The sequence below is a fragment of the Bombina bombina genome, chromosome 8, assembly GCF_027579735.1.
Source record: "Bombina bombina isolate aBomBom1 chromosome 8, aBomBom1.pri, whole genome shotgun sequence".
Lineage (NCBI taxonomy): Eukaryota > Metazoa > Chordata > Amphibia > Anura > Bombinatoridae > Bombina > Bombina bombina.
The window spans coordinates 106,720,801-106,743,733 of record NC_069506.1 but is presented as its reverse complement, the minus strand read 5'-3'; the positions used below and the strand labels follow the sequence as shown (position 1 = coordinate 106,743,733).

General features: G+C 40.2%; 1 protein-coding gene across 1 annotated transcript in view; it reads right to left on the bottom strand.

The window, feature by feature from the left end:
- LOC128638509 (zinc finger protein 37A) overlaps window positions 1–22,933 on the bottom strand; it is a 155,577-nt gene that overhangs the window by 22,163 nt on the left and 110,481 nt on the right. The window contains exons 6-7 of the mRNA XM_053690507.1: window positions 22,756–22,857; window positions 13,323–13,400 (exon numbers count right to left, since the gene is read on the bottom strand). Coding sequence (XP_053546482.1) covers window positions 13,323–13,400; window positions 22,756–22,857 — 180 coding nt within the window. The remainder of the gene's footprint in view (window positions 1–13,322; window positions 13,401–22,755; window positions 22,858–22,933) is intronic.

The window sequence follows — 22,933 nt, the reverse complement described above, 5'->3', positions numbered from 1 at the left end:
CATAGTGATAAAACGATCTTACCGGAATCTATGCTGTGGAACAGGAACACGGCCCTTCAAGTGTGACGGATAGTAGTGTCACTTCCAACATGGACTTAAGAGAAGACAGCAGGTAACGAAGCGAAGGGTCGGCAACACCAAGTGCTGGAGGAGCTGTTAATACGAATGGGATGGTGTAGCAGAGGGAACTCTCACTGCATCTCCGGATTCTAACATTCGCCAAGGCCCTCACTGAGGGACTAACAGGACTACTTAAAACTCCTGTCCCATTGCGAAGAGTACTACCCTCCAAGAGAGACACAATTTATGTAAAATTTAATAAAAGTATAAAACTTCTGACACTTCTCTGTCAACCTCCTGGGACGAAAGGCAAAGAATGACTGGGGGATAGGGGAAGTGGGAGGAGTATTTAAGCCTTTGGCTAGTGTGTCTTTGCCTCTTCCTGGTGGCCAGGTTCTAATTTCCCACAAGTAATGAATGTGGCTGTGGACTCTTTCCCATTAGGAAGAAAAACAAAATTTATGTTTACCTGATAAATTCATTTCTCCTGTAGTGTGGTCAGTCCACGGGTCATCATTACTTCTGGGATATTATCTCCTCCCCTACAGGAAGTGCAAGAGGATTCACCCAGCAGAGCTGCTATATAGCTCCTCCCCTCTACGTCACCTCCAGTCATTCGACCAAAGGACCAACGAGAAAGGAGAAGCCCAAGGGTGTAGTGGTGACTGGAGTATAATCCAAAAAATTTTTTAGCCTGCCATAAAAAACAGGGCGGGCCGTGGACTGACCACACTACAGGAGAAATGAATTTATCAGGTAAACATAAATTTTGTTTTCTCCTGTTAAGTGTGGTCAGTCCACGGGTCATCATTACTTCTGGGATACCAATACCAAAGCAAAAGTACACGGATGACGGGAGGGACATGCAGGCTGTTTATACGGAGGGAACCACTGCCTGAAGAACCTTTCTCCCAAAAACAGCCTCCGAAGAAGCAAAAGTGTCAAATTTGTAAAATTTGGAAAAAGTATGAAGAGAAGACCAAGTTGCAGCCTTGCAAATCTGTTCAACAGAAGCCTCATTCTTAAAGGCCCAAGTGGAAGCCACAGCTCTAGTAGAATGAGCTGTAATTCTTTCAGGAGGCTGCTGTCCAGCAGTCTCATAGGCTAATCGTATTATGCTACGAAGCCAAAAAGAGAGAGAGGTAGCCAAAGCTTTTTGACCTCTCCTCTGACCAGAATAAACGACAAACAGGGAAGACGTTTGACGAAAATCCTTAGTTGCCTGTAGATAAAATTTCAGGGCACGGACTACATCTAGATTGTGTAGCAGACGTTCCTTCTTCGAGGAAGGATTAGGACACAAAGATGGAACAACAATCTCTTGATTGATATTCCTGTTAGTGACCACCTTAGGTAGGAACCCAGGTTTAGTACGCAGAACTACCTTGTCAGAATGAAAAATCAGATAAGGAGAATCACAATGTAAGGCAGATAACTCAGAGACTCTTCGAGCCGAGGAAATAGCCATTAAAAACAGAACTTTCCAAGATAACAACTTGATATCAATGGAATGAAGGGGTTCAAACGGAACACCCTGTAAAACATTAAGAACTAAGTTCAAACTCCATGGCGGAGCAACAGTTTTAAACACAGGCTTGATCCTAGCTAAAGCCTGACAAAAAGCTTGAACGTCCGGAACTTCTGACAGACGTTTGTGTAAAAGAATGGACAGAGCTGAAATCTGTCCCTTTAAAGAACTAGCGGATAACCCCTTTTCTAAACCTTCTTGTAGAAAAGACAATATCCTTGGAATCCTAACCTTACTCCATGAGTAACTCTTGGATTCGCACCAATATAAGTATTTACGCCATATTTTATGGTAAATCCTTCTGGTAACAGGCTTCCTAGCCTGTATTAAGGTATCAATAACTGGCTCAGAAAACCCACGTTTTGATAAAATCAAGCGTTCAATTTCCAAGCAGTCAGCTTCAGAGAAGTTAGATTTTGATGTTTGAATGGACCCTGGATCAGAAGGTCCTGTTTCAGAGGTAGCGACCAAGGCGGACAGGATGACATGTCCACTAGATCTGCATACCAAGTCCTGCGTGGCCATGCAGGTGCTATTAGAATCACTGATGCTCTCTCCTGTTTGATTCTGGCAATCAATCGAGGAAGCATCGGGAAGGGTGGAAACACATAAGCCATCCCGAAGGTCCAAGGTGCTGTCAAAGCATCTATCAAAACCGCTCCCGGATCCCTGGATCTGGACCCGTAGCGAGGAAGCTTGGCGTTCTGACGAGACGCCATGAGATCTATCTCTGGTTTGCCCCAACGTCGAAGTATCTGGGCAAAGACCTCCGGATGAAGTTCCCACTCCCCCGGATGAAAAGTCTGACGACTTAAGAAATCCGCCTCCCAGTTCTCCACTCCCGGGATGTGGATTGCAGACAGGTGGCAAGAGTGAGACTCTGCCCAGCGAATTATCTTTGATACTTCCATCATTGCTAGGGAGCTTCTTGTCCCTCCCTGATGGTTGATGTAAGCTACAGTTGTGATGTTGTCCGACTGAAACCTGATGAACCCCCGAGTTGTTAACTGGGGCCAAGCCAGAAGGGCATTGAGAACTGCTCTCAATTCCAGAATGTTTATTGGAAGGAGACTCTCCTCCTGATTCCATAGTCCCTGAGCCTTCAGAGAATTCCAGACAGCGCCCCAACCTAGTAGGCTGGCGTCTGTTGTTACAATTGTCCAGTCCGGCCTGCTGAATGGCATCCCCCTGGACAGGTGTGGCCGATAAAGCCACCATAGAAGAGAATTTCTGGTCTCTTGATTCAGATTCAGAGTGGGGGACAAATCTGAGTAATCCCCATTCCACTGACTTAGCATGCACAATTGCAGCGGTCTGAGATGTAGGCGTGCAAAAGGTACTATGTCCATTGCCGCTACCATTAAGCCGATCACCTCCATGCATTGAGCTACTGACGGGTGTTGAATGGAATGAAGGACACGGCATGCATTTTGAAGCTTTGTTAACCTGTCTTCTGTCAGGTAAATCTTCATTTCTACAGAATCTATCAGAGTCCCCAAGAAGGGAACTCTTGTGAGTGGAAAGAGAGAACTCTTCTTTTCGTTCACCTTCCATCCATGCGACCTTAGAAATGCCAGTACTAACTCTGTATGAGACTTGGCAGTTTGAAAGCTTGAAGCTTGTATCAGAATGTCGTCTAGGTACGGAGCTACCGAAATTCCTCGCGGTCTTAGTACCGCCAGAAGAGTACCCAGAACCTTTGTGAAGATTCTTGGAGCCGTAGCCAATCCGAATGGAAGAGCTACAAACTGGTAATGCCTGTCTAGAAAGGCAAACCTTAGATACCGGTAATGATTTCTGTGAATCGGTATGTGAAGGTAAGCATCCTTTAAATCCACTGTGGTCATGTACTGACCCTCTTGGATCATGGGCAAAATTGTTCGAATAGTTTCTTGAACGATGGAACTCTTAGGAATTTGTTTAGGATCTTTAAATCCAAGATTGGCCTGAAAGTTCCCTCTTTTTTGGGAACTACAAACAGATTTGAGTAAAACCCTTGTCCTTGTTCCGACCGCGGAACTGGATGGATCACTCCCATTAATAAAAGATCTTGTACGCAGCGTAGGAACGCTTCTTTCTTTATTTGGTTTGTTGACAACCTTGACAGATGAAATCTCCCTCTTGGGGGAGAGGATTTGAAGTCCAGAAGGTATCCCTGAGATATGATCTCTAACGCCCAGGGATCCTGAACATCTCTTGCCCAAGCCTGGGCGAAGAGAGAAAGTCTGCCCCCTACTAGATCCGGTCCCGGATCGGGGGCCCTCGATTCATGCTGTCTTAGGGGCAGCAGCAGGTTTCCTGGCCTGCTTGCCCTTGTTCCAGGACTGGTTAGGTTTCCAGCCTTGTCTGTAGCGAGCAACAGCTCCTTCCTGTTTTGGTGCAGAGGAAGTTGATGCTGTTCCTGCTTTGAAATTACGAAAGGAACGAAAATTAGACTGTCTAGCCCTAGGTTTGGCTTTGTCCTGAGGCAGGGCATGGCCTTTACCTCCTGTAATGTCAGCGATAATCTCTTTCAACCCGGGCCCGAATAAGGTTTGCCCTTTGAAAGGTATATTAAGCAATTTAGATTTAGAAGTAACATCAGCTGACCAGGATTTTAGCCACAGTGCTCTGCGTGCCTGAATGGCAAATCCGGAATTCTTAGCCGTAAGTTTAGTTAAATGTACTACGGCATCTGAAATAAATGAGTTAGCTAACTTAAGGGCTTTAAGTTTGTGTGTAATCTCATCTAGTGTAGATGATTGAAGTGTCTCTTCCAGAGACTCAAACCAAAATGCTGCTGCAGCCGTGACAGGCGCAATACATGCAAGAGGTTGCAATATAAAACCTTGTTGAACAAACATTTTCTTAAGGTAACCCTCTAATTTTTTATCCATTGGATCTGAAAAAGCACAGCTATCCTCCACCGGGATAGTGGTACGCTTAGCTAAAGTAGAAACTGCTCCCTCCACCTTAGGGACCGTTTGCCATAAGTCCCGTGTGGTGGCGTCTATTGGAAACATTTTTCTAAATATCGGAGGAGGTGAGAACGGCACACCGGGCCTATCCCACTCCTTAGTAACAATTTCAGTAAGTCTCTTAGGTATAGGAAAAACATCAGTACTCGCCGGTACCGCAAAATATTTATCCAACCTACACATTTTCTCTGGTATTGCAACTGTGTTACAATCATTCAGAGCCGCTAACACCTCCCCTAGTAATACACAGAGGTTTTCCAGCTTAAATTTAAAATTTGAAATATCTGAATCCAGTCTGTTTGGATCAGAACCGTCATCCACAGAATGAAGTTCTCCGTCCTCATGTTCTGCCACCTGTGACGCAGTGTCTGACATGGCCCTAATATTATCAGCGCACTCTGTTCTCACCCCAGAGTGATCACGCTTGCCTCTAAGTTCTGGTAATTTAGCCAAAACTTCAGTCATAACAGTAGCCATATCCTGTAATGTGATTTGAAATGGCCGCCCAGATGTACTCGGCGCTACAATATCACGCACCTCCCGAGCGGGAGATGCAGGTACTGACACGTGAGGCGAGTTAGTCGGCATAACTCTCCCCTCGTTGTTAGGTGAAATATGTTCAGTTTGTACAGATTGACTTTTATTTAAAGTAACATCAATACAATTAGTACATAAATTTCTATTGGGCTCCACTTTGGCATTAGCACATATATCTTCCTCTGAATCAGACATGTTTAACACAATAGCAATAAACTAGCAACTTGGAAATGCTTTTCAAGTAATTTACAATAATATGAAAACGAACTGTGCCTATAAGAAGCACAGAAAAAATTATGACAGTTGAAAATAAATAAGTTATAGCATCAAATCTTTGTAAAAAATACACAATTTTAGCAAAGGATTGTTCCCATTAGCAAAGGATAACTAACCCTGACAGCAGAAAAAATACACAAATAAACGTTTTTTATCACAGTCAACTACAATCTTCACAGCTCTGCTGTGAATGGTTACCTCCCTCAAAACAAGCTTTGGAGATCCCTGAGTTCTGTAGAGATGAACCGGATCATGCAGGAAGAAAATGAACTTCTGACTGAGTTTTTTGATGCGTAGTAAAAGCGCCCAAAATGGCCCCTCCCCCTCACACATAACAGTGAGAGAGATCAGAAAACTGCTTTAATTTAAACAAAACTATTGCCAAGTGGAAAAAATAGTGCCCAAAACATTTTTTCACCCAGTACCTCAGAGAAATAAACGATTTTACATGCCAGCAAAAAAACGTTTAACCTCAATAAATTAATTGTTATTTAAAACCTATTGCAAGTCCCTGCAAATTAGGTTAAGTCTATGCATACAGTATAAATCCAGTGAAGTACCATTCTCCAGAATACTGAAGTGTGAAATATACATACATGACAGCCTGATACCAGCTACATCTACTGCATTTAAGGCTGAGTTTACATTATAACGGTATGGCAGGATTTTCTCATCAATTCCATGTCAGAAAATAATAAACTGCTACATACCTCTTTGCAGATTAATCTGCCCGCTGTCCCCTGATCTGAAGTTTACCTCTCCTCAGATGGCCGAGAAACAGCAATATGATCTTAACTACTCCGGCTAAAATCATAGAAAAACTCAGGTAGATTCTTCTTCAAATTCTACCAGAGAATAAATAACACACTCCGGTGCTATAATAAAATAACAAACTTTTGATTGAAGGTAATAAACTAATTAAAATCACCACAGTCCTCTCACACATCCTATCTATTCGTTGGGTGCAAGAGAATGACTGGAGGTGACGTAGAGGGGAGGAGCTATATAGCAGCTCTGCTGGGTGAATCCTCTTGCACTTCCTGTAGGGGAGGAGATAATATCCCAGAAGTAATGATGACCCGTGGACTGACCACACTTAACAGGAGAAAGAATGCTCCAATGTAGACATAGTAAAAACTCAAAGTATAAGAAAACATAATTTATGCTTACCTGATAAATTCCTTTCTTCTGTTGTGTGATCAGTCCACGGGTCATCATTACTTCTGGGATATAACTCCTCCCCAACAGGAAATGCAAGAGGATTCACCCAGCAGAGCTGCATATAGCTCCTCCCCTCTACGTCAGTCCCAGTCATTCGACCAAGAATCAACGAGAAAGGAGTAACCAAGGGTGAAGTGGTGACTGGAGTATAATTTAAAAAATATTTACCTGCCTTAAAAACAGGGCGGGCCGTGGACTGATCACACAACAGAAGAAAGGAATTTATCAGGTAAGCATAAATTATGTTTTCTTCTGTTATGTGTGATCAGTCCACGGGTCATCATTACTTCTGGGATACCAATACCAAAGCAAAAGTACACGGATGACGGGAGGGATAGGCAGGCTCATTATGCAGAAGGAACCACTGCCTGAAGAACCTTTCTCCCAAAAATAGCCTCCGAAGAAGCAAAAGTGTCAAATTTGTAAAATTTGGAAAAAGTATGAAGCGAAGACCAAGTTGCAGCCTTGCAAATCTGTTCAACAGAGGCCTCATTCTTAAAGGCCCAAGTGGAAGCCACAGCTCTAGTGGAGTGAGCTGTAATTCTTTCAGGAGGCTGCTGTCCAGCAGTCTCATAGGCTAAACGTATTATGCTACGAAGCCAAAAAGAGAGAGAGGTAGCAGAAGCTTTTTGACCTCTCCTCTGTCCAGAATAAACGACAAACAGGGAAGAAGTTTGGCGAAAATCTTTAGTTGCCTGCAAGTAGAACTTGAGGGCACGAACAACATCCAGATTGTGTAGAAGACGTTCCTTCTTTGAAGAAGGATTTGGACACAAGGATGGAACAACAATCTCTTGATTGATATTCCTGTTAGTGACTACCTTAGGTAAGAACCCAGGTTTAGTACGCAGAACTACCTTGTCTGAGTGAAAAATTAGATAAGGAGAATCACAATGTAAGGCTGATAACTCAGAGACTCTTCGAGCCGAGGAAATAGCCATTAAAAACAGAACTTTCCAAGATAACAATTTTATATCAATGGAATGAAGGGGTTCAAACGGAACACCCTGTAAAACGTTAAGAACTAAGTTTAAACTCCATGGCGGAGCAACAGCTTTAAACACAGGCTTGATCCTAGCTAAAGCCTGACAAAAGGCCTGGACGTCTGGATTTTCTGACAGACGCCTGTGTAACAAGATGGACAGAGCTGAAATCTGTCCCTTTAAAGAACTAGCTGATAGACCCTTTTCTAAACCTTCTTGTAGAAAGGACAATATCCTAGCGATCCTAACCTTACTCCAAGAGTAACCTTTGGATTCGCACCAGTATAGGTATTTACGCCATATTTTATGGTAAATCCTTCTGGTAACAGGCTTCCTAGCCTGTATCAGGGTATCAATAACCGACTCAGAAAAACCACGTTTTGATAAAATCAAGCGTTCAATTTCCAAGCAGTCAGCTTCAGAGAAGTTAGATTTTGATGTTTGAATGGACCCTGTATCAGAAGGTCCTGTCTTAGAGGTAGAGACCAAGGCGGACAGGATGACATGTCCACTAGATCTGCATACCAAGTCCTGCGTGGCCATGCAGGCGCTATTAGAATTACTGATGCTCTCTCCTGTTTGATTTTGGCAATCAATCGAGGAAGCAGCGGGAAGGGTGGAAACACATAAGCCATCCCGAAGTTCCAAGGTGCTGTCAAAGCATCTATCAGAACTGCTTCCGGATCCCTGGATCTGGACCCGTAGCGAGGAAGTTTGGCGTTCTGGCGAGACGCCATGAGATCTATCTCTGGTTTGCCCCAACGCCGAAGTATTTGGGCAAAGACCTCCGGATGAAGTTCCCACTCCCCCGGATGAAAAGTCTGGCGACTCAAGAAATCCGCCTCCCAGTTCTCCACTCCCGGGATGTGGATTGCTGACAGGTGGCAAGAGTGAGACTCTGCCCAGCGAATTATCTTTGATACTTCCATCATTGCTAGGGAGCTTCTTGTCCCTCCCTGATGGTTGATGTAAGCTACAGTCGTGATGTTGTCCGACTGAAACCTGATGAACCCCCGAGTTGTTAACTGGGGCCAAGCCAGAAGGGCATTGAGAACCGCTCTCAATTCCAGAATGTTTATTGGCAGGAGACTCTCCTCCTGATTCCATAGTCCCTGAGCCTTCAGAGAATTCCAGACAGCGCCCCAACCTAGTAGGCTGGCGTCTGTTGTTACAATTGTCCAGTCTGGCCTGCTGAATGGCATCCCCCTGGACAGGTGTGGCCGATAAAGCCACCATAGAAGAGAATTTCTGGTCTCTTGATTTAGATTCAGAGTAGGGGACAAATCTGAGTAATCCCCGTTCCACTGACTTAGCATGCATAATTGCAGCGGTCTGAGATGTAGGCGTGCAAAAGGTACTATGTCCATTGCCGCTACCATTAAGCCGATCACCTCCATGCATTGAGCTACTGACGGGTGTTGAATGGAATGAAGGACACGGCATGCATTTTGAAGCTTTGTTAACCTGTCTTCTGTCAGGTAAATCTTCATTTCTACAGAATCTATAAGAGTCCCCAAGAATGGAACTCTTGTGAGAGGAAAGAGAGAACTCTTCTTTTCGTTCACTTTCCATCCATGCGACCTTAGAAATGCCAGAACTAACACTGTATGAGACTTGGCAGTTTGAAAGCTTGAAGCTTGTATTAGAATGTCGTCTAGGTACGGAGCTACCGAAATCCCTCGCGGTCTTAGTACCGCCAGAAGGGCACCCAGAACCTTTGTGAAGATTCTTGGAGCCGTAGCCAATCCGAATGGAAGAGCTACAAACTGGTAGTGCCTGTCTAAGAAGGCAAACCTTAGATACCGGTGATGATCTTTGTGGATCGGAATGTGAAGGTAAGCATCCTTTAAATCCACAGTGGTCATGTACTGACCCTCTTGGATCATGGGTAAAATTGTCCGAATAGTTTCCATTTTGAACGATGGAACTCTTAAGAATTTGTTTAGAATCTTTAAATCTAAGATTGGCCTGAAAGTTCCCTCTTTTTTGGGAACCACAAACAGGTTTGAGTAGAACCCTTGCCCTTGTTCCGACCGCGGAACCGGATGGATCACTCCCATTAATAACAGATCTTGTACGCAGCGTAGAAACGCTTCTTTCTTTATCTGGTTTGTTGACAACCTTGACAGATGAAATCTCCCTCTTGGGGGAGATAATTTGAAGTCTAGAAGGTATCCCTGAGATATGATCTCTAGTGCCCAGGGATCCTGAACATCTCTTGCCCAGGCCTGGGCGAAGAGAGAGAGTCTGCCCCCCACTAGATCCGGTCCCGGATCGGGGGCTCTCGGTTCATGCTGTCTTTGGGGCAGCAGCAGGTTTCCTGGCCTGCTTGCTCTTGTTCCAGGCCTGGTTAGGCTTCCAGCCTTGCCTGTAACGAGCAACAGCTCCTTCCTGTTTTGGTGCAGTGGAGGTTGATGCTGCTCCTGTTTTGAAATTCCGAAAGGGACGAAAATTAGACTGTCTAGCCTTAGCTTTGGCTTTGTCTTGGGGTAGGGTGTGGCCCTTACCTCCTGTAATGTCAGCGATAATTTCTTTCAAACCGGGCCCAAATAAAGACTGCCCCTTGAAAGGTATATTAAGTAATTTGGACTTAGAAGTAACATCTGCTGACCAGGATTTTAGCCACAGCGCCCTACGTGCCTGTATGGCGAATCCTGAGTTCTTAGCCGTAAGTTTGGTTAAATGTACTACGGCCTCCGAAATGAAAGAATTAGCTAGTTTAAGGACTCTAAGCCTGTCCGTAATGTCGTCTAGCGTAGATGAACTAAGGTTCTCTTCCAGCGACTCATCCAAAATGCTGCCGCAGCCGTAATCGGCGCGATACATGCAAGGGGTTGCAATATAAAACCTTGTTGAACAAACATTTTCTTAAGGTAACCCTCTAATTTTTTATCCATTGGATCTGAGAAAGCACAGCTATCCTCCACCGGGATAGTGGTACGCTTAGCTAAAGTAGAAACTGCTCCCTCCACCTTGGGGACCGTTTGCCATAAGTCCCGAGTGGTGGCGTCTATTGGAAACATCTTTCTAAATATTGGAGGGGGTGAGAACGGCACACCGGGTCTATCCCACTCCTTAGTAACAATTTCAGTTAGTCTCTTAGGTATAGGAAAAACTTCAGTACTCGCCGGTACCGCAAAGTATTTATCCAACCTGCACAGTTTCTCTGGTATTGCAACGGTGTTACAATCGTTGAGAGCTGCTAAGACCTCCCCTAGTAATACACGGAGGTTCTCCAATTTAAATTTAAAATTTGAAATATCTGAGTCCAATCTGTTTGGATCAGAACCGTCACCCACAGAATGAAGCTCTCCGTCCTCATGCTCTGCGAGCTGTGACGCAGTATCAGACATGGCCCTAGCATTGTCAGCGCACTCTGTTCTCACCCCAGAGTGATCACGCTTGCCTCTTAGTTCTGGTAATTTAGACAAAACTTCAGTCATAACAGTAGCCATATCTTGTAATGTTATCTGTAATGGCCGCCCAGATGTACTAGGCGCCATAATATCACGCACCTCCCGGGCGGGAGATGCAGGTACTGCCGCGTGAGGCGAGTTAGTCGGCATAACTCTCCCCTCGCTGTTTGGTGAAATTTGTTCACATTGTACAGATTGACTTTTATTTAAAGTAGCATCAATACAGTTAGTACATAAATTTCTATTGGGCTCCACCTTGGCATTGGAACAAATGACACAGATATCTTCCTCTGAGTCAGACATGTTTAACACACTAGCAAAAAACTTACAACTTGGTTATAATCTTTTTTAGCAAAAACGTACTGTGCCTCAAAGAGGTACTAAACGATTAAATGACAGTTGAATAATGAACTGAAAAACAGTTATAGCATCAAACTTTAAAACAACACAACTTTTAGCAAAGGTTTGTTCCCATTAGTAAAATAACAATAATTAAATTTGACATAAAAAATACAAAGCAACGTTTTTATTCACAGTCACTATAAGAATTCTCACAGCTCTGCTGAGAGAATTTACCTCCCTTCAAAGAAGTTTGAAGACCCCTGAGATCTGTCAGAAATGAACCGGATCATGCAGGAAATATAAAAGTAACTGACTGGAATTTTTTTTTTTTTTTTTTGATGCGTAGCAAAGAGCGCCAAAAACGGCCCCTCCCTTTCCCACACAGCAGTGAAGAGAAACGAAACTGTCACAAATAAAAGCAAAAAAGGCTGCCAAGTGGAAAATAATGCCCAAATATTTATTCACACAGTACCTCAGCAATGTAAACGATTCTACATTCCAGCAAAAACGTTTAACATGATAAATAGTTATTAAAAGGATTAGTGACCTTTAACAGAGTAGTTCCGGTGAAATACCATCCCCAGAATACTGAAGTGTATACATACATGTCATTTTAACGGTATGGCAGGATTTTCTCATCAATTCCATTCAGAAAATAAAAACTGCTACATACCTCAATGCAGATTCATCTGCCCGCTGTCCCCTGATCTGAAGCCTTTACCTCCCTCAGATGGCCGAGAACAGCAATATGATCTTAACAACTCCGGTTAAAATCATAGTAAAAAACTCTGGCAGATTCTTCCTCAAACTCTGCCAGAGAAGTAATAACACGCTCCGGTGCTATTGTAAAATAACAAACTTTTGATTGAAGTCATAAAAACTAAGTATAATCACCATAGTCCTCTCACACATCCTATCTAGTCGTTGGGTGCAAGAGAATGACTGGGACTGACGTAGAGGGGAGGAGCTATATGCAGCTCTGCTGGGTGAATCCTCTTGCATTTCCTGTTGGGGAGGAGTTATATCCCAGAAGTAATGATGACCCGTGGACTGATCACACATAACAGAAGAAAGCATATACTCACTCTTTAAAATCCAAGTTTCGGCAATGTCACAGAAAAACAGCAAGCATGGCATTGTCGGTTAAAAGGAACAAAACATTTATTAATAGCTCAGCTCAATGTGTTTCAACGATTAGATCGTCTTTCTCATGAGCAAAATTAAAACATATAAAAGGTTGCCCAATGGTATTGTCGGTTTGTTCCTTTGAACCGACAATACCATTGCTTGCTGTTTTTCTGTGACATCGCCGAAACTTGGATTTTAAAGAGTGATATGCTTTCTTATCAACATGCTATTTCAACATTGGAGCATTCTTTTCTCAGCTTGGCTGTATACCATTCATTGAGGGGTTCCCTCCTGATTGGCCGACACTGCACTGCACTCATATCAATTGAGATATATATATATATATATGTACACATACACACACACATCAAGTCAAGTCTATTTGTCTTCAGTGACATCTTCATACTAAGAGTGATTTATACAGAACCTGCACATCTACATTCCAAAAGCTTCTACATATTAACAGTCCGTTGGGAGAGACTGTGATAAGGCAGCGGTCCACACTAGACGAGAGTATTAGTTCTTTGTCCATTTGCTACAGCTTTTTGGTATAAGATCTCAAATTGTCTGCATCATTTTTGTTGTTCTGATGTGGAGATGTGGCTGACAGATCTGATGTTTGTTTATTATTAGTAATAAATGTAATAATAATAGTTGTTTTGTTTTAATTTGTAATAAATATTTGTTCTTTAAACATTACCAAACCTAAATCAGAATATGAAGCTGACAGATCTATTCACGGTGTAGTACTATTTTGGCACAGGGTTCATATCTGGTTGCCAACACCTGGTGTAATGAGTAGAACACTCAAGAAACTACAGGAAATGTTCTAATAACAGTTTCTAATAATTTATTATTTAAGCAGACCACTTACTTGCACAGGCAGTTGAATGGATATCCAGCTGTTGCATATTTGTTTCATCCTCGTAACTGTTTTCAACCTGAACATTTTCTAAACAAAATAAGGAATGACATAGATTAGTACTGATTTATTTTATTATTAGAGTTGCTGTATTTTAACACATTTTTGCATTCAGGTAAAAAGTTATATTAGACTTTTATAATTAGAGGCCTGTTAGTATTGTTTACCCAACAAGTAGAATGGGAAGAAAGACTACGGGGCCAATTTAATAAACAGTCAATCGGCCCCAATGCATCTGTTTCAGCGCAAGCCATCAGGCTTGCCGGAAACAGGAGTTAAGAAGCAACGGTCTTAAGACTGCTGCTCCTTAACTCATACGCCTCCTCTGAGTACGATCGGGTTGACACCCCCTGCTATTGTCTGTGAATCTGCAGGGGGCGGCATTGCACAAGCAGTTCACCACAACTGCTTGTGCTGTCGGCATTCAGCGATGTCTGGCGGACATGATCCTCTACAGCGGATCATGTCCACCAGACATTGATAAATCGGCTTTTATACACTGAAGTATAGCTTAAAAGTATAAGTTGCCACTTGGGAGCCTTGTCAAAAGGAAATTGCTTATTAGTAGGCTAACTCAAATGGTTGTGTGTAGGCATCTAAATATCAAATTTTAACAACAAAACATCCCTAGAGTGGGATAAAAAGAAAGAGATGCCTCTAAACACAAAGGATATGAGTATAGAATGACGATTGGAATTAAAATATAACTTTTAATGTAAACATATAAAAAGATAGCCACATGCAGGTAGATGCCTAGTTAGCTGCCCGCACACACAGATATTAAAAACACTTAATTATGTTAAAATTCTATATGCTAGAATCCAAGTACATGTATTATCATTTAATGTATGTGGGAGAGTGCATGGTGTATACTCGGTTGAATAACTTCCCTCCTTGGAGAGCCCAGAGAACTGATCACCTGCTATAGCGAATTAATCTTGAAAACGAAAATCATTTTTAACAACAATTTAGATTGTACTATCTGATTACAGTCATCACAGCCCTACAGGCTGATATTTAACAATCTACAAATTGAGTTTCAAGATTCACTAAGTAAAGATGCTAGATTGTAACAGAACTGAGGGTTCAAAGTATTATATCAATATGTCGAATGATAGTATTGTCTGCCTTTGTATTTAGATTGTTACTAAAACACAGGTTTCAATTTAAATAGGAGGGTTAATGTCCAAAAAGTATCAAGTATATCATGCCACACTACCATTAAATACTTTAGGACTGGGTCCGTGACCATCTACGGTTTACTCCACTGAAAGATCCATTGGCCTGATAGGTCTGGGTATATATTATAAATTCTATATAGAATAAGCGGTTTACAATCAGTTGTGTCTATAAGTCTGGTAGCACATTTTGCTTAACGACTATAACCAAATTATACACTGCTTATGTATTATTATTGAAAATAAAGACGGCCCTAGTATCTATTGTGGAGTGTTTTATTTTTTATAAAACAGCAAATATTAAAAATCTAGTGTACTAGATAACACAATTATATACTTAACAGAGTAGGATTAATAGTACTATTTGCATGTCAAAAGTTGATGCTGTGAATAATTGTGGGCTTTAAATGCTGAATAACTGCAGCGGTTCAAAAATGTATGTATATAAGTTTAGTAGCACAATCAGCTTGCCACTAGTAAGTAGATTATATACCACTGTATAAAAATTAATAAAGCAAACAGCTCAACCTATATATCATGTGGTTTTTAAACCACCAAAGATCATTGAAGTTATATATACGATATTACAATTTGCATATCGATAGTTAGCAAGTAAGGATTGGCAGCACAATTTGCATGCCACAAGTTACCGCTAGAAATGTAAGTATATGGAAGTATTACTGGACGCAAGTCCTTAAATAAGTTAGAATGTTTAGATGGATTCGAGCTATTGTTATATTTAACCAGAATTGAGCTAATAAAAACAAAAGCAAAAAACCCCTAATGCGGTTACGTTTCACTATCGCTTCCTCAGAAGGGTACGCGGGGCTGACATAGGAACGTATTTACCTTCTAAGTTAACCCTCCTACTAAGTTTGATTGGTCAGGGGCCAGTACGTGACCTGATCAATTATTGGTTTAACAGGTCACAAAGGAAGTTACGTGGTTACCGATTTTCTAATCATTGTGATTGTTGATTGTTGCCATGGATACCACAGTGCTGTCAGTTTGACATCACAATGTAAGTTAATATGGAAAAAAGAAGATAAAAGCTTATGTTATTGGATAAAAATACATATATGTAACAGAACGTGTCTCACTTGTATTGGATAATGTATACAGTTGTACACTTGCAAAAAGTTTTATGATTACCGATTCTCAAATCATTGTTGTTATTGATTCATTACCTTGGATAGCACAGAGATGTCCGTGTAATATCGCAATGTAAAATAATATGGAAAAAGTGAGGTAAATGCTTATGTTATTGGACAAGGATCAGTATATGTAACAGAAAGTGTCTCACTTATATTGGATAATGTACACAGCTGTACATTAGCAAAAAGTTACATGGTTACCGATTCTCTAATCCTTGTTGTTGATTCATTGCCATGGATGCCACAGTGATGTCAGTGTAATATCAAAATGTGGAATGAGGGAGATAAATCTTGTGTTATTGGACAAGGATTAGTATATATATAACAGAACGTGTCTCACTTATATTAAATACTATATACAGCTATACATTCACAAAACATTGGAGTTACTATATTATTGACAATAAAAGTAAATATGTCATATTTCTCTATATAGCTGAAATTGGTGTCAACGCCTGTTAGTAGGCCTATTTAGTTGGTATATTTACATATTCGTTATCATATTGAATATTTGGTCCTCAGCCTGATGACAAAGAATAGAAAATTAAAAGACATCATAATTGAATATCTGGTGAAACAGACTGTTGAATGCTGATGAGCCTTCATCAGTTCGTCCATAGCATTAATCCACATTTGGTCAAACTCCTGGTTGTGAATTTGAACAGAGTGCTTATTTGCATGACAAATTTAGAGAGATACAGTGCTACAGATTCCTGAGAATTAACTGTGTTGATTGACTGAGTGTTACAACGTGTTGTTTGTTGGATGTAACTTACATTCCTGGGTGATGTAGGTGCGTATCCAGCCTGGAATTATGCTGGACTAATATAACCAAAGTTAAGAGATAATACAAAAGGTAAGCCGATTAGACACAATACAAATGATAAGATAAGACAATAAGTGACCAGTGTGATGGTGGTGCTGTAAAACTGTTGTGGTATGTTGTGCACAAGAAAAATACTAATGTGTGATACAAGTTATATTGTAGTATAGTTGTTGTAAAAAGCTCATTCATTGATGCTTTTTAACGTGATAGAAAAAAGTAAATAATAAAAATAATAGACACAAATGTTCTATCTAGTGTGAGCTAGGCAAAATTAAAATAGTGGAAAATAATTCTCATTGGATAATAATATATTTCTTTTTATTGATCTTTTTGGATGTTATTACTGGTAACATCAAATGTGTTTAGATCTCTTATACTAGATAATATAGCTATGTAAGTATACCATGGTCTTATGGTAACAAACCATGTTGTAGTTCATATTGTAACTGTAGTTATGTCTTGTTCTAGTCGTATGAATAGGAGTCATATATTCCATTCATGTACTGGTACTATTGTCTTCTAAACATATACTGGAAGTTGTTATAATCATTCATGCTGTATGGCTTAAAGCAGTTCAGTAGATGTATTTATCTGCATTCCATACGTAATAAAGTCTTCTCTAGGTCACCACCTCTTATTCCCAGATTGGCCTGTTGAAGTACTGCAAATTTTAAAATTGGAATAATTCCCATTATGTTTGTGTAGGAAATGCTTGGCTACACTCGTAATGGTTTAACCTTTTTCAGATTCCTTTCTGCCATTGCGAATGTTTCTGCAATGTTCAGAAATTTATGTTCTGACCTGTCTGGTAGTCATGCATAAATAAAAGAGAGAAGCGCTCAACCTGGGAACGAACAATAGCATAATAGCTTGTTCTATGGCTAGTTACCACCCAAGAAGCAGCCTCTTTTTGCTCAACATGTGCCTTTCACAGAGAAGAACTTTCCTGTAGCATATCAGTCTGATCCTGACTTCACAGTACAGTCCAGCCCCGAAATACCAGGCAATTCCTCTCTGAACAAGAGAAACAGCAAAACCCCAGACGTACGTTTCGGCCTATTGTGGGCCTCGTCAGTGAGGTGCAGCCATATCCCTCTAACTGTCTGGTAGTCATACCAACATAAAGGAGATTGCATGAACATTTTATTACATATATAACTCCTGTTGATGAACATGAGAAATATGTAGGTATCACATGGGTCCAATCATATTTATCTTTAAATGTTTTTGCTTTCCATACTTTAGTACAAGTATTGAATGTGCCACATGGGAACATTCCTTTGGTTGTGGATTCTTTTTTGGGTTTGTGAACGTAATGACTCTTAAACAACATGTCTCTTAGCTTTTTTGGTCTTCTATAACCAATCAATACTCTTGTGCCAATTTGGCTGGATAGGAGAGGGTCAATTTTTTTAATATTTGGCAATTATTATTTTTCACCTCAGTTATTTTGTGCATTTGTGGGTTATAAGTGGTAATCAAATGTATGGTGATGTCATCTTGTTTTGTTTTAGTTTGTAACAGGGTTTCACGTTCAGTTTTTAATGCATAAGTTCGTGCTCTTTTGATTGATTGATTGATTGATGTGTTGTTATATCCTCGTTCACAAAGTCTAGCTGTTAGATGCGTGGATTCCACTTTGAATCTATGAACATCAGAACAGTTTTGTCTCATGTGATTGAATTCGCCTTTGGGGATAGCTTTTAAGGTATTGTAAGCATGGGCACTGGTATGGTGAAGAAGGGTATTGGTGGCAGTCTCCTTTTTATAGATGTTAGTGGATATAGATACATCCGATTCTTTCATGATTTTTAAATCCCAGACGTCAATCATAGTCTTGCTGCTTTCATAGGTTAACTTAATGTTGTTGTTGTTAATAATCCTCATAAATTGATCCAGCTTTTCTACCGACTCCTCCCATATGAATAACACATCGTCAATGTATCTTATCCAAAACAGTACATATTGTGTGTATTCATTATTGTCATCACTGAATACCTTTTTCCCTTCCCACCACCCTAAAAAAAAGATTAGCATATGTAGGCGCGCATGCTGTACCCATTGCTGTCCCCTGGGTTTGCAGATAAAATTGATATTTGAAAGTGAAGAAGTTGAAATGAAGCGCAAAATGTAACAGTTTCAAAATGAAAGTATCATGCTACTTATTGTCCAAATGATTTGTGGATAGGAAAGGAAGTATGCTAAAGATTTTTCACCTAGGTGGTGTTGTATGCTGGTGTACAGAGATTCTATGTCTGCAGTTACAAGGAGGGCATTTTGAGTTAGAGAGAGATTGCACAGTTTTTTTTAAATGAATGATTATAACAACTTCTCAGTATATGTTTAGAAGACAATAGTACCAGTACATGAATGGAATATATTATATATATTATTTTACATTGTGATATTACACGGACATCTCTGTGCTGTCCAAGGTAACGAATCAATAACAACAATGATTTGAGAATCGGTAATCATAAAACTTTTTGCAAGTGTACAACTGTACACTATCCAATACAAGTTAGATACGTTCTGTTACATATACGTATTTTTAACCAATAACATAAGCTTTTATCTTCTTTTTTCCCATATTAACTTACATTGTGATGTCAAACTGACAGCACTGTGGTATCCATGGCAATGAATCAACAATCATAATGATTAGAAAATCGGTAACCACGTAACTTCCTTTGAGACCTGTTAAACCAATAATCGATCAGGTCACGTACTGGCCCCTGACCAATCAAACTTAATAGGAGGGTTTACTAAGAAGGTAAATAGGTTCCCATGTCAGCCCCGCGTACCCCTCTGAGGAAGCGATTGAGAAATGCGACCGCGTTAGGGGGTTTTGCTTTTGTTTTTATTAGCTCAATTCTGGTTAAATATAACAATAGCTCGAATCCATCTAAACATTCTAACTTATTTAAGGACTTGCGTCCAGTAATACTTCCATATACTTACATCTCTAGCGGTAACTAGTGCTGCCAATCCTTACTTGCTAACTATCGATATGCAAATTGTAATATTGTATATATAACGTCAATGATCTTTGGTGGTTTAAAAACCACATGATATATAGGTTGAGCTGTTTGCTTTATTAATTTTTTTACAGTGGTATATAATCTACTTACTAGTGGCAAGCTGATTGTGTTACTAAACTTATATACATACATTTTTGAACCGCTGCAGTTATTCAGCATTTAAAGCAATTATTTGCAGCATCAACTTTTGACATGCAAATAGTACTATTAATCCTACTCTGTTAAGTATATAATTGTGCTATCTAGTACACTAGATTTATAATATTTGCTGTTTTATAAAAAAAACCTCCACAATAGATACTAGGGCCGTCTTTATAGACACAACTGATTGCAAACCACTTATTGTATATATAACTTATAATATATACCCAGACCAATCAGGCCAATGGCTCTTTCAGTGGAGTAAACCGTAGATGGTCACGGACTCAGTAATATAGTATTTAATGGTAGTGTGCCATGATATACTTGATACTTTTTGGACATTAACCCTCCTATTTAAATGGAAACCTGTGCTTTAGTAACAATCTAAATACAAAGGCAGACAATACTATCAATCGACATATTGATATAATACTTTGAACCCTCAGTTCTGTTACAATCTAGCAACTTTACATAGTGAATATTGGAACTCAATTTGTAGATTGTTAAATATCAGCCTGTAGAGCTGTGATGACTGCAATCAGATAGTACAATATAAATTGTTGTTAAAAATGTTTTCCGTTTTCAAGATTAATTCGATATAGCAGGTGACCAGTTCTCTGGGCTCTCCAAGGAGGGAAGTTATTCAACCAAGTATACACCAAGCACTCTTCCACATACATTGAATGATAATACATGTACTTGGATTCTAGCATATAGAATCTTAACAGAATTAAGTGTTTTTAACATTTGTGTGTGCGGGCAGCTAACTAGGCATCTACCTGCATGTGGCTGTCTTTTTATATGTTTACATTAAAAGTTATCTTTTAATTCCAATCGTCATTCTATACTCATATCCTTTGTGTTTAGAGGCATCTCTTTCTTTTCATCCCACTCTAGGGATGTTTTGTTGTTAAAAAATGATAAAATCGGCCCCTTAGGGCTAGATTGCAAGTGAGGCGCAAACGTTTTTGCGGAAGCGACGTTGTGTTTTTGTGATCTGTTTTAATTGCTCTTATATTAAAAGTTGAGCGAAATTTACACAACAATTCTTACTACGCTCTCAGAGCTGTGGTTAACTTTTACAAAGTACAGTTACACTCATAATAACATCATCGAATATAAATGATGTTAAAAAAATATTGCACACAAAAGTTATAAAGTCTCAAAGATATGAGATCTCGGGTGTTAGAAAAAAAAAAAGCCCCCAAAGTACTTTAACATAAAGATAAATACAAATACATTGCTAAATATGTATTTGTATGTATATATACAGGTAGCCCTCAGTTTACGCCGGGGTTAGGTTCCAGGAGGAATGGTTGTAAATCGAAACCAATGTAAATTGAAACCCAGTTTATAATGTAAGTCAATGGGAAGTGAGGGAGTTAGGTTCCAGGCCCCTCTCAAATTGTCATAAGTAACACCTAATACATTATTTTTAAAGCTTTGAAATGAAGACTTTAAATGCTAAACAGCATTATAAACATAAAAATATAGATTGTATCATCATCAAACTAAGTTAAATGAACAAAAACATTTGCTAAACATCACCTAATAAAATAATCACACAACAGACTGCATCTCATCAAACTAAGTAATGAACAAAAACGTTTTTACTCGCATTTTTCTGCAATCAGTGCTCTGCATTGTTAGCATGTTAGATAATATTGGGTCTGCACCTATTCTATGCATTTCAATCTGCAGTGATTAATAAGCAGTTAGGCACCCTCACCTGAAGCTGCTAGACAGTAGGATAATAGGGAAGTGCCTGCTAAATTTTGCTCGATAGATCTGGTCTGCTCTGTGTACACAGATCAATTTAAGGCTGTTAAGTTGCATAAGTTTGCTGCAAAACAAGCGGACAGCTCCACCTACTGGCTATTTTAATTAGTGCATTGCTTTCCAAAAGCTTTTCAATAGCAGTCACATGACTGAAAAAAAAGGTTGTTATTCTGAAACGGCGCAAATTGAACCGGCGTAAACCGAGGGCCACCTGTATATATTTCAAGGGATACTAAACCCAATTTTATTCTCTCATGATTCAGATAGAGCATGCAATTTTAAGCAACTTTCTAATTTGCTCCTAGTATCAATTTTCTTCGTTCTCTTGCTATCTTTATTTAAAAAGAAGGAATATAAAGCTTAGGAGCAAGCCCATTTTTGGTTCAGCACCCTGGATAGCGGTTGCTTATTGGTGGTTACATTCAACCACCACTCAGCAAGCACTACCCAGGTGCTGAACTAAAAATGGGTTCGCTCCTAAACGGTACATTCCTGCTTTTCAAATAAAGATAGCAAAAGAACGAAGAAAATTGATAATAGGAGTAAATTACAATGTTGCTTAAAATTGCATGCATTTGCCTTTGTTTGTTTCTCTCTCTCTAAATGTTATATATGGAGGAAGAAGCCGCAGGGAGACTCCAGCAATCTCCTGCACCACTCCAATGCACAGACCTTTGGGTCACAGGCATCTCAGTGTATGTGGAACCTTCAGTGATGTTAGCTCAGGCAGACAGTGATAATAGCCCCTTCATCTCAGTGACACAGCAGAAACTTGTATCCGGGGCAATCTGTTTTATTAAGGGAACTGCAGGGATATAAATAGCACTTCTTATCTCACACAAGCTGCCATAAAAGAATAAAATCTTCCCTTTTCTAGACACTGATCAATTAGCAGTGAGGGATCCCACCAGCTCTCAATACAAAAGCAGCCAGGGCAGGTAGGGAGCTCCCCCAAAACAATAGTTGGTCCCCTCCCTCCAACGGTGGTCATGCCTTGCCCAGGCTGCCCCAGCTCCATCCAGTCCGTTAATGGCAAACCTCGTCCCCACCCACAACATGCTGAGCCCAGGCGCAGCCCTGCCCACGAATCACTGGTAGGACCCCTGGAAGTGACCCCCCCCGATGTAATTTCTTGAGATGCCACTAACCGCAAACCATGTTTTTGGTACACAAGGAAGTAAAATTCAATTTTTCTGATTCAGATAGGGCAGAAAAAGAATCAGGTTTGTGGTTTTATACCTCATTACCGCTTATATTTAGACTCACCTGGGGCAATATTGTGACAGACTTCCTGCTCAGCTTCCAGCTGACTGCTTACATATTGAGTTTGTGTTGGTTCAGCATGTAATATGTCAGAATTCATTCCACCTGAATATATATTCAACATTATTTATATTTTATAGTTTCAAAATGCATATACATTGTATACGTAGAAAACTTAAGA